This window comes from Strix aluco, chromosome 1, assembly GCF_031877795.1.
Source record: "Strix aluco isolate bStrAlu1 chromosome 1, bStrAlu1.hap1, whole genome shotgun sequence".
NCBI lineage: Eukaryota > Metazoa > Chordata > Aves > Strigiformes > Strigidae > Strix > Strix aluco.
In genome coordinates this window covers 102,736,560-102,749,021 of record NC_133931.1, presented here as the reverse complement: position 1 = coordinate 102,749,021, position 12,462 = coordinate 102,736,560, and the positions used below count along the sequence as shown (strand labels likewise).

The following is a 12,462-nucleotide window of genomic DNA, read 5'->3' as shown; positions in this document are numbered from 1 at the left end:
AAAAATTACATAGCTTCAACTTTCATATTGTGTTCCGGATTGGTATTGTTCCATGTTGTACAGTGGCAGAAATGAGCATAGGATTTTTTTCTGTATTAAAAAAGGGCAGAGCTTGCTTACAAGCAGTGCTCTAAGTGCATTCCCAACTCTAGGGAATTAAGAAATCATTTGTTATATCCGAGCACCTTTGGGAGAGGCTGAGGTACTTGAACAATAGAGCAATGTGTTCAAGCTTACAGGAAATTAGCTGGTCAACAAAATCCAGTGCTCCTGATACACCTGGATGTGCACCCACTGCAAAAGTATGTGTTCCCTAATGACAGAATTAATGAGTGCTAGTTTTGTTCCCACTCAGGGAAGGCTTCAAGAGTGGTTCCCTTCCATGTGGTCAGCTGTATGCAGTTTTCACAACAGAGGTGAATTAGAGACATAGTTGTTTACCTCACTGGAGTGGCCTTTCACCACTTCTAGGTGTCTGCAGCAGTCTTATTTTAAGAGGGTTTTTCTGTTTCTGAGAGGAAATAGTAGTGTTTTTAAACCCTGTACTTTTTTTACTTCTGTGACTTGACATCTTTGAAAAATCTGGATTGATACTAAGCTCCATTAAAATAAGTAATAGTGTACCACAAAGAAATAAGAAGTTAGGAATTGCTACTGTGCTATAAGCAGAGCTTCCGAACATCCAGAGTAGTTTTGGAATTAGGTGTTAACAAGGACTGTTCCACTATGGCTGGTGAATGAAATTCCTGTGTTTTATTGAATAAATTTAAAAATAATTTGCGGTGAAATCTGTTTGAAGTTGCCGTTGACTGCAGGGAAGGGGTTTCATCTGGGATCCAGAATAGCTGGGCTTTTTTTTTTTTTCTTAAAGGTTGAAAGCTGTGTTTGAAAACAGTCTTCTGAATTTTTCCTACCTTAGTTGAGGGATATGTGTTTCTGAAGCAGAAGTTCATATAATCTAATCAGTGGCTCTGTTTTTAGAGGGTGTTCGAAAAAGTGCCAGAAAAAGTTAACCTTTGAACTTAAGACTTCTGCAGAGTTCATCTTAACAGATTTCCAATATTGTTTTTCTTGTTGTAGGCTCACAGTGATTGATTCAGATGGGGCAGCCAACTCCACCATTGCATCTCTGACTGTCAACAAACCAGTGGATTACCCACCTATTGCCAACGCAGGACCTAATCAGGCAGTCACCTTGCCCCAGAACTTCATCACACTGAATGGAAACCAGAGCAGTGATGACCATGAAATAGTCAGCTATGAGTGGTCGCTCAGTCCCAAAAGCAAAGGCAAGGTTGTAGCAATGCAGGTATGTCTATTTCTCCTTGCATAGGGTTGGAAACCTCTTCTATCTTTACCTCTAACACATAGGAAAGTAACAGCAGCACTGAAATATCTGGAGTGATGTTACTTTTTTGCTTGGTGGGTTTTTTTTCCCGTTCCTCTCTGATCTATTCAGCTCTTATATTAGATACTGCTTTTAATTCCTTCTCATCATTTTTTTCATTCCTTGTTGCCATTTCTGATTCCTGCTGTTTGTTCCCCAGTGGTTTGGAAGACTTTGAGTTCACAATGTCTATCCTTGGACCCTAGAGTCTGCTCCACAGTTCTTCTGAGATCTTCTGAGACTCTGGACATGCTGAAAACTGTTTTTTTGGGAGAATGTGGAAGTAGTCAGAGTTTTCTTGTAACACTTTTTCCTGAAGAAAGTAGGACTCAAACAGAAAATTTTCTGAGTGAAAGAGGACAAGACTTTTGGTAGTGTTATGCAGCCATGCTCTGTGGTGAAGTTTTAATGCTCACTAAAACATGGGTTTCCTATGAAGGCTAACTGAATTTATTCTCTTATTTTTGTGGCTGTATTTTTTTTTTTAATCCGAGAAAAGTTAATAAAAATTTTCAGTGGTCTTGTGCTCAGTAAGTTGGAGATTCTTGTAGCTCTGTAGGCAATTGAGGTAATTAGTGTAATGAAGCCACCTGAAACTCAGAAGCCATTTTTTATGAGACACATGATTTCTGCTATGTTACAAATGCTTTAGACCTTCAGGACTGGAGAGAGATCACTTTGTAGATCTGTTTAGGAAAGGAATAATATTGTTGCAAGCATATAGTGTAGAGGCAATTACAAAACTATGGAAGGGCTTATTTCTGTTCATTTACCAAGACTAACATTTTCCAAAAGCATCCACGCAACCTGAACTTGTAGTTTTTAAGACCTGCTCAATCTTATAGCAACCTTCCTGAAAGAAGGGAATGAGTGCTTGAGATATCTAATGGATTCATTGGGTATTTAATGTGGAAATGCAAGAGCATTTTACAGTTTCTTTTCAAGAGCCTGGTAATCTTTTCCATGTCCGTAAACCTGAGGATGTTCGTCTCAGGTGTGTTAGATGGTATCAATGGTTAGAGTGCAATGTAACAAGTACATCTGCTGGTTAATTAATCATTTATCAAGTCCCTTAGTTCACATTATCATCTTTGTCAAAAAGACCCCAAACAACCTAATTGCATTGTGATCTGTTATTCCTCGTATGAGAGATGACACAAATGTTCTTTTTATTAGCAAAAGGACCTGTAGCTGGGCCCAGTCATTTTATGACCTTATATAGATATCAACTAATACTGCTGAAATAGTATACTCGGGACAGTTGTCTTGTTTAATGTGTTTTTTCCATACGACAATCTGTCTGGGATCAAGTCAAGCTTGGTTTTGTGTTTAACAATTTTTATAAATAATATATTAATGTAATGATATTTGGTTTTGAAATATCTCTAAGGAAGTGGAATAAGCTGTAGTAATTATCAGTGTTTAATTTCCTAATTGAGGAGGTTAATGTCCCATATGTTTAACAATTACTGTTGTTCAGAAATAATGCAGCAATTATACCAACATAAGAAGTTAAGACTTATTGTCTATAGATATTTCTCTGGGTTGGTAGGGACAGGTGCAATAATGAATAAGTTACATCCATTTGTGCATCAAATTTTAAGTCTCCTCTTTGTCTACAAGGTGCTTAAACTGCTTTTTCAAACACCGTATTTATGAATTAAAACAAATTTTATTTTTTCTTCACGTTTGCTCTGTAAGACCTTTCATAATCCATAAACCTTTCTGTTTTATCTCGTTCTCTCTGTCTTCATAAATACCGCACAGGGAGTGCGGACACCATACCTCCAGTTATCTGCAATGCAGGAAGGAGATTATACGTTTCAGCTGACTGTCACAGACTCTGCGAGGCAGCGGTCCACAGCTGAGGTCACACTCATCGTACAGCCTGGTAAGTCAGCTGCAGGCACGTCTGGGTCCCTCAGGGCTTGGGCCAGCTTTATGCCTTAGCGCTGTCCTCAAATGCCTCATCTCCCCGCATTGCACCACTGAGATGGCAGTCTGAATGTCTGGTATCCCTGCATCAAGGACTCTTCTACCTCCATTTTCTGATGAAGCAAACAGTTAAAGCAAGTGTAGAACCATAGAAAGTCCAGGCGGTGATCTTGAGGGCTCACGCTAGCCTGATTACGTAAGGCAACCCACACAGAGATGTGTTTGAGTGTACTACTGAAAAGCTAAAATGTAGCCCTTGAGTTTAATATCTACAAAGTCTGTTTTGCAAAGCTGTTCAGAGTATCAATCAGTGTTCAGTTTCCTTATTGTTTTGCAGTTCTCCTTCAAGTATCCTTGTGTGATCTGAATTCTTACTAGAATTGCATTGTGCTTTCTAGGGAAAAGTGTCAAGCAAGGAATTTTCAAAAGCTGCATCTTTCACATGTTTATTTAGATTTGGGAACTGAATGATAAATGGGCCCAAATGGTCCAGGCCTTGTGAGACTATTTTTTTTAAATGCCTTTGTTTGTTTGTTTTTGTTACGTGTTTGCCTCTTACATCCAAAGTGGCCTTTTCTGCCCATCTGAAAGTCTCCCATTCCACCCTGGGGCAACGTTTTATTTTCCTGTTGTTGCTTATTACACATCTTTTTGTAGATGACCCCTTCTGGGAAAACTTCACAACTGGCATTTACTGCAGAAATCAAGAACATGAATTGGAAGTACAGCATGTGGTGGTGCCTTTTAGAGCCATTATAGTGTGGAACTAGGAAGATGCTATTGCTGAAGTCAAGTCTAAGGATAAATAAATACCCAGGAAAATGGTAGGATAGCCAGCTTTACCATGCCACAAAAGCAGAGGTTGAAAACAGAATAATAGGTTATACGTTTCTGCACTAAATCCTCAAAGGCTCTAAACTGGCATTAATTTAATGGCATCATGCTGACCTTGAGCAGCAGAAAACCTGGGCCAGTGTAATCTTTGAGGGCAAAGAATCATATTCATGTGGGTGGTTTTGAAAGGGATGTAGTGGTGGAACCAGGAGACTGCTCCACTGCTCTTGTAAAACATTTCATGCAATGCGTTGAGCATGCAGAATTTTTGGAGTGTGACTGTGCCTTCAGATATGACTGAAAAAGGGAAGTACTTGATTGGGATTTGGCTTATTGCAGAGCTGGTCTCTCCCACCTAGTATTTTCTGCTAGCTTGTGCATGTTATACTTGTGGTTTGTACCTCTGAGCCAATATATCAAATTTGTAATATAATACTCTGTGTAAAATCTTCCCTCTGGCAATCCTTGACAGTGACTACTTAGCAAAAGTCATACACTGAATATTACTTTTACAGAAAATAACAGCCCTCCAGTAGCAGTGGTTGGTCCTGACAAGGAATTGACCTTCCCAGTAGAAAGTACTACACTAGATGGAAGCAAAAGCCAAGATGACCAAGGCATTGTCTTCTATCATTGGGAAAATATCAGGTATCTACTAGACATTTTACTAATCTCCAGTAAAACAGAGAACAAAGTGAAAGTGTTTGTGTGCCAGAGTCTCTTATGCAGCTGTGTTGGGATGCACTGTTTGAGAACTCTTTTGAGGATCTTCCTGCTCAGTTGGTAATAGGGTAAGAGACAGGAATTTTAAGTTCAACTTGGAAACCTTAGGCAATCTCTGCCTATGTTTTGCAATGTGTTGTTTCAAGGCCTACTGTTATAAAGTTAAGAAAAAAATGACAGGAACTTCCATGTGTCCTGTTAAAAAGTGAGTAACAGGCTTGGGTACCCTCTTGTAATGGGCAAAGTTTTCCCATCAGTGCTTAGAACTAGGGTTTCTCAGCCACTTGATTGTTGAATAATAAAGTAAACTGACAAACAGTTTAGCCTGAGCTTTCAGTAGTGGGTGACTAAAGCACTCTGGAATGATAATTGAAAAGGTTTTACAAAAGTCTGTAATTGTATGTTTACGTGTAAACCTAACTGATCCTCAGTAAAAGGACAAGGTATTAGCTCATGCAACTGTCTTATCTATGTACAAGAAGAGGTTTGCCCCCCTGTACGTGTTGAGAGTGGCTCTTAGAGCAACAGTGTTTGTGTGCTCCCATCATAGTACATAGCAAGGAGGTTGAACTTCCGGGATGAATTCTCTACTTTTCTAATCACTGAGTATATGATGCTTGGGTGCTTTGAATGTCTTCAAAAAACTGATTGATTTATGAATTCTCTGAACTGAACTCACGTCTCATAGTGCTTTAACCATCAGTGCTTACAGCAGTGGTAGAACTATGATATACATAAAAGCAAATGGTGTGAGTGATGCTGCTGAAAGAAAAATTTGGCTGTGCAGGTTTATTTTTCTGAGATGTTTTGTTTCAGTGGACCAAGCTCTGTACAGATGGAAAATGGTGACAAAGCAATAGCAACTGTGACTGGTCTTCAGGTTGGTACCTATCGCTTCAGGCTGACCGTGAAAGACCAACAGGGCTTAAGCAGTGCATCTGTGCTGTCTGTTACTGTGAAGGAAGGTAAGGATATGGTATGCTTCTTAGGATATGGTAGGCAAGTTGCTAGTTAACTCAATCACTAACAGAATGTAAGGAAAATCGGAACAGAAAGGGATAATGTGTGTGTTTGTCATATTTCAAGGGTGTTCAAGAAGAATTACTGCTGTTCTGTAATAAAGTAGTATTGTGAGTGACTGGAAGAATTACCTTTGCTTACTGCAAGCTTTTTAAAGTTAAGTGTATGCAGAATTAGTTGTAAAAAAAAAAAAATGCTCCAAAATACTGTTTTTGACCATGGTGTGTCTACTTCATTAAGAGGATATGCTTTTATTTTATTCTCAAAGTTAAGCTTTGAGCAGAAACGCAGTTTTACTGACAGCCTTAAGTAACGTTCAAGAAGTAAGGTCTCAAGAGTATACCAATTTCCACTTAAAAATAACATTAAAAGATCTGTATTCATTTTTGGTTTTTGATCCAGAGAAACAGCTACTGTGGTGGTTTTTAAATTATTTTTTTTTCCTCAACACACATGCTTTAGGATGGTAATACCTACTGTGTGAGATCATAAAATCATAGAATCATTTACATCGGAAAAGACCTTTAGGATCAAGTCCAACCATTAACCTAACACTGCCAAGTCCACCACTAAACCATGTCCCTAAGTGTGACATCTACATGCCTTTTAAATACCTCCAGGGATGGTGACTCAACCACACTTCCCTGGGCAGCTTCCAATGCTTGACAACCCTTTTAGTGAAGAAATGTTTCCTGTTATCCAATCTAAACCGCCTGTGGTGCAACTTGAGGTCATTTCCTCCTGTCCTATCACTTTTTACTTGGGGAAAAGAGACTGACACCCACCTCAATACAGCCTCCTTACAGGTAGTTTTAGAGAGCAATAAGGTCTCCCCTGAGCTTCCTGTTCTCCAGGCTAAACAACCCCAGTTCCCTCACCCACTCCCAAGTCATAAGACTTGTGCTCTAGACCTTTCACCAGCTTTGTCCCTCTTCTGGCAGAGGTACTGTCAGGTACTCCTGACAGATTTCATAGCTTTGACTTATGTTGCATTCTCAAGTTTGCAGGTGGTGATAATCCAACCATCTTTTGCTTCATGTTGTTCCTTAGGGAGTGATTTTAGCAATCTCCATGAGGCTATGCCTCCTTTTAAAGAAGGTGGTGTAATACATTTTAAATCTTGTTTGGTCTGGAGTTTGGCTTTCTTTGCATACTTTGTGTTTTGAGGGAAGTGATGCACTCTGGCTCTGCAGGTATGGTACCCATACCGTTTATGAAATGATAGTAGAATTGCGTTAGAATCTTAGCTGCTGACTTTCTTGAAAACAGTGCAACCTTGTTTCTTTTTAACTTGGTATCACTGCAGAATGAATGAATCTTGGAGAAGCTGGATGCAGTCTTACCCATGTGCATCATTGGTTGAACTGCTTCAGAGTTTGTTAGGTGTTCAGTCAGAAACACGTGTCAGCAGCTCTGCCCAGATGTGTCTCATGGTCTCATCCGTGCTGTGAAGTGTAGCCACAGTATGTACTGACGACAGTCACAGGTTCAATATGAAAAATATTCAGTGCTTCAACAGCCAAGTTTAATCAATTGATTTACTTGGAAGAGACGAGATGGTCACTTGTATCACAGAGAACTCTATACTTTTCTAAAGAATAGAGATCTCCAGCCAATGCCCTGGAGATCTGCCCAAAATTGAATTATTTATGTCCAACCTAATATTCAGACCAGTAAAGTATTTCACTCAGCCTCACAGCTTCCTGGAGCTCTGTCTTATCAGTTGTGTTCTAAACAAAAGTCAGTAATGTCTGGTTTCTGGAAAGAGAACGTGTTCATGTTTCTTTAGTGTTTTTTGACTGTACTCTAAATGCATGCCTTAATTTCACTGCTAGCAGCAAGCAAAAAGCATTTGGGAACTGGGTTTACTCTTTCTGATTACACTTTGCCTAAATGCAGGCATTGTGAAGATATAAAATTCTACATAAGCTTCTATGAGGTGATAAGTGATTCTCAAGACGAGAAGAGCTCAGCATGGTGATCTCATTGTGGGCTGCGTTTCTGAGTAGGCAGAAAATCATTTTGCTTGACTGAGAAGATCTGATGCTTAAGTTACTGTGAGACTGTAAATAGAGTACCCCACAATGCTTTTTGAAAAATACCTTTTTAGATGGTACCTCTTATTGGGATTGTCCTCATGGTGCAGCTCTGCTTTTGTCAGACTGTAATAATCTTGGAGCCACGTTTTGTGTACCCACTCATCCTTTCCCTGTATCTTTGACACCTGATTCTATTATTACTGCCTCTAACCATCAGGTGAAGAATTGCGGTGTGGGTGTATTGGCAGTGGCATGTCACATTTCGCATGTTTTGAAAGCAAATCCTTCTCCTCCACTATCTTTATGGCTAGAAAACAACAGTCCACCCCGGGCGCATGCTGGTGGGAAGCATGTTCTAGTGCTTCCAAATAACTCTGTTACCTTGGATGGCTCAAGGTCTGCTGATGACCAGGGGATTGTATCGTATTTGTGGATTCGGGATGGTCAAAGCCCAGCAGCTGGGGTAAGTTTCTTGAAGGTTGTAATGAGTCAAATTCAGCTCTTCTTATGCATGTAGTTTTACTGCAGCAGGGCAAGCAGGTATGACTCATAAGATTCTATGAGGCATGGTGTCTGTTTCTGGTTTGTCTCCCCTGCTCTCTCTAATGCTTTAGTTCAAGTGGCTTGTGATACTTTCAGTACAGCTACAGAATACAGTAGTATCATGGTTTAACCCCAGCCAGCAACTAAGCACCACACAGCTGCTCACTCACTCCTCCCCCTGCCCAGTGGGATGGGGAAGAAAATCGGGGGGGTGGGGGGGGAAAGGAGTAAAACTCATGGGTTGAGATAAGAACAGTTTAATAACTAAAACAAAATATAATGAAAATTAATATAATAAAAAGGGGGGGAGAAATAAAACCCAAGAAAGGGCAAGTGATATACAGTGCAATTGCTTACCACCTGCTGACTGATGCCTGAGCAGTGATCTGCCTCCCAGCCAACTCCCCGGTTATATCCTGAGCGTGACGTTCTATGGTCTGGAATATCTCTTTTGGTAGCTCAGGTCAGCTGTCCTGGCTGTGCTCCTTCCCAGCTTCTTGCGTACCTCCTTGCTGGCAGAGCATGAGAAACTGAAAACCGCTTAGGATAAGCACAACTTAACAACAATTAAAACATTAGTGTTATCAACATTATTCTCACACTAAATCCAAAATATTGCACTGTATCAGCTACTGGGAAGAAAATTAACTCTATCCCAGCCAAAACCAGGGCAGATGGCTAAGTAAGAGGACTGCAGCAGTGTGGACTTAGATGGGAAGGACTCAAGACAGAAGAACAGAGTTGTGTCTCTTAAGGAGTAATTGGCAATAGTACCGAGCTAATATGTTTGAGAGAAGAATGATTTGAAATCCAGACGCTGCAAAGGAGGAAGGGTCTGAGACAGCAAGAGGTACCAATAAAGACTAAGGAATCATGTCTGGTACCAGATGACGCAAAACTTATGGTTTAAGACGAAAATGGTGTTTGGTGTTAGATGTGTAGATACCTTACCTGGCAGACCATGGTGAATAGCCTGGGTCATTAGGGCAGTGGAGTCTTCTCTCCAAGTGGAGGCAGACAGCAGAGGTACCTCATGATAAACTGAAGTTTATATGTCAGCTACTGAAACTGTGATAACTTCTTTTGTCTATCTGCACAAAGTGTTGTGGACAGCTCTTCACGGTCAGGAAGATAGTGGCAAATCATCAAGAACTGGGAGAGGAGAAACAGCAAAATGATAACAGAGCTTCTAGAAGCAATTCACGTGAGGGTATGAGAAGAGTTGAAGAGGTGTAGCTTAAATATAACTGGCAGAGATGTTAGTTGGAAATACATGAACTCCAAGGAAAGGAAATAATTTGGGAGTTAAGAAAGCAGAACTAAGGATACTGGAGTAAAATTGAGAAATAATGTAACTTGTGTCAGATTTTCAAGCAGATGAGTACATGAGAATGTCAGCTGTTCTGTCTGGTTTTTTTTTAAAATGAAAATATCCATACTGTTCAGACACGTCACTTCCAAATTTACATTACTCTGCTATGAAGTGTGGGTAGGTCACATTTGTCCAAAAAGCCAAAGCAAGAACTTATGCTGTTACACAGATACCTGACTTGATAGTTACACCTGCAACTTTCTCTAAGGGTATAATCATCCTGGTACCCTTTTTTTTTTTTTTTTTTTTTTTTTTTGCAGGATGTGATCCACGGCTCAGACCATGAGGCAGTACTGCAGCTAACTAATCTGGTGGAAGGAACCTATACTTTTCACTTGAAAGTGACAGATGCTAAAGGAGACTCAGATATTGATTCAGCAACTGTTGAAGTGCGGCCTGGTATGACAATTAAAAGGTCATCGATACGTTGTGAATACCTCATCTTTGTTCTCCTTTCCACTTATTTATTTCAATGTTGACAACATTCTCTCAAGTTAAAACACAAAGCAAACAGGTCTTTCTCTTCCTACCTTCTTAATGTTCTCTCAGTAGGCCTGAGTGTGTTAGAACATGTCAGGATTCTTAACTACCAATTACACCATTGCCTTACTGGAAGCATAAATAGATAAAAATCATTCTTAGGTTTTTGTTGCTTTTCATTCATTGTAGGTTTATTGTTTCTTTTTTCTTGTTGTTAATCAGTTTGGCCAATGGAAAGAGGTGAGAGCTGAGCATTAATTTTAGGTACAAATGCTGCAATTATGTGTTTGATGGTTGAAAGTGTGTTTTTATACTTGTTTTCTTTCATCCTGAAGGACGAAAACAAACCTCAAAGAATTTCAGGGGTTTTAAATTGTCTTTTCATGGTTTGATATTGCTCATATATAGACTTGTTTTCATATGCAGGATAAAGTGGCTGTGTGGTGCTCAGTTGCCCTCTGAGCTCAAACCACGATAGTGATGGAAGCATAAGTTGAGGTTTCAGGAAACGAGTCTAAATCTTGGGTCTGTTGGAGACATTGTTTGACTGGTTGCTGGGCAATGATTTTATTTCTGTTCCTCACTTTTATTGTTGAATGTAGTCACAATAATTGGCTCAGGATTCTCATTGGATATCTGTGAAGCTTGTTTTGTTTGCAAGGCACTCTAGAAGTTCAAGTATTATTTAACAGAACCCTCAGTTTGTGAAGGTAAACATATTTGGTATTTCTCAGATTGACCATCCTCATTTAGACTCGCTCACAGTTTTGCATGCTACCATATGAGTCCATCTTTGCCTCTGTTTTTCTGGGTGATAGCCAGTAGTAGATAACTAGCAGGGAACTTAAGAATTAGACTCACCTAATGCTTACATCTGACCTTAAGATGGTAGCGTTTAGGGGAACAGAAGTTGTTATTCTGCACAGAAATGTATTAATGCTGAACTGAAGTACACACTGAAGTGCTTTCTTTCAACTGGTAAGCCGGGTTGCTATCTTAGGACCCACCACCAGGTTTGTTTCAGAGGGAATATGAAGATGTAGGCTAAATACTTTTCTAAGAAGACAAAAGGGTTGGATTATAAGGAATACGGGTCTTACGCAGGAAAATACAGTATTAATAAATACTTCTGAATACTGCATGTTGTCTTCAGTTGGTACTGAAATATTTGCCAGGCTCTGAAAGAATAGCATGTACTTCTTCTGTCAGATCCCAAAAGAAGTGGTCTGGTGGAGCTGATTCTGCAAGTTGGAGTGGGACAGCTGAGTGAACAGCAGAAGGACACCCTGGTGAGACAGCTGGCTGTACTGCTGAATGTTTTGGATACAGATATCAAAGTTCAGAAGATACAAGCCTACTCAGATATAAGGTACAAAGATATCCTGCTGTGCCAGGAAGATTTGTGTTTTTCATTGACTCTGACACAGCTTATAATTAGTTGCAAAATAATATTTTCTAAGATGACAAAAAATGCTATAGCTTTCAACAGTATATACTTCAAAAGGTAAATTTCTTCTGCTATGGTAGAAAATTGGTGAAGCCAGCTCTCTAGAGGCTCAGAACTGAAGGGTTTTGTTTAGAAAAAATAAAATTATCTGTGTAGATTTTTATTTATTGCTTTAAAGAAAGTGTGAGCATATATTTCAGTGTCTTTGTCGCATACAGTGCTGCTATTTTTCCCAAATATTGGATGGAGTGAGACAGACAGACTTTCTCACAGTGAAGCAAGTATTGTATTTCAAAATAAGGTTCTGTATCTGATCAAACCTGTTTTATTCCCCTTTTCTTCTACTCCCTGTCTAAGGTTTGATATTCTAAGTATTTTTATAAATATTTTCCCAGGTAACCGGTGATTAAAATCCATTTTTTGCAGAGAAAACTACACAGTGGATACTCCCAAGTATGGCATCTTACTCTGAAGTAGAAATACCCCCTCTACTTGATGTAGAGGGCTAGAGATGGCTTTGCACACCCAGAGAAACTTCTCAGTTAGACACACATGAGTTATCTAAATTACTTCTGGTTAACTACTTGGTAATTTAAAACCCATTTTGGTGTCTATTTAGCTCTTGGGGAACCTCTTAAAATTTAAAAACAAACCATTTGGAAAATCTAGCATTATAGCTATG

At 39.5% G+C, this 12,462-nt stretch overlaps 1 protein-coding gene across 2 annotated transcripts in view; it reads left to right on the top strand.

Moving 5' to 3' along the window:
• The window catches only part of KIAA0319 (KIAA0319 ortholog), a 62,098-nt gene that overhangs the window by 37,292 nt on the left and 12,344 nt on the right, over nucleotides 1-12,462 (top strand). For both annotated transcript variants that reach the window (XM_074829651.1, XM_074829660.1), the window contains exons 10-16: nucleotides 1,081-1,309; nucleotides 3,155-3,278; nucleotides 4,672-4,804; nucleotides 5,696-5,844; nucleotides 8,250-8,401; nucleotides 10,114-10,252; nucleotides 11,543-11,702. In XM_074829651.1, coding sequence (XP_074685752.1) covers nucleotides 1,081-1,309; nucleotides 3,155-3,278; nucleotides 4,672-4,804; nucleotides 5,696-5,844; nucleotides 8,250-8,401; nucleotides 10,114-10,252; nucleotides 11,543-11,702 — 1,086 coding nt within the window. The remainder of the gene's footprint in view (nucleotides 1-1,080; nucleotides 1,310-3,154; nucleotides 3,279-4,671; nucleotides 4,805-5,695; nucleotides 5,845-8,249; nucleotides 8,402-10,113; nucleotides 10,253-11,542; nucleotides 11,703-12,462) is intronic.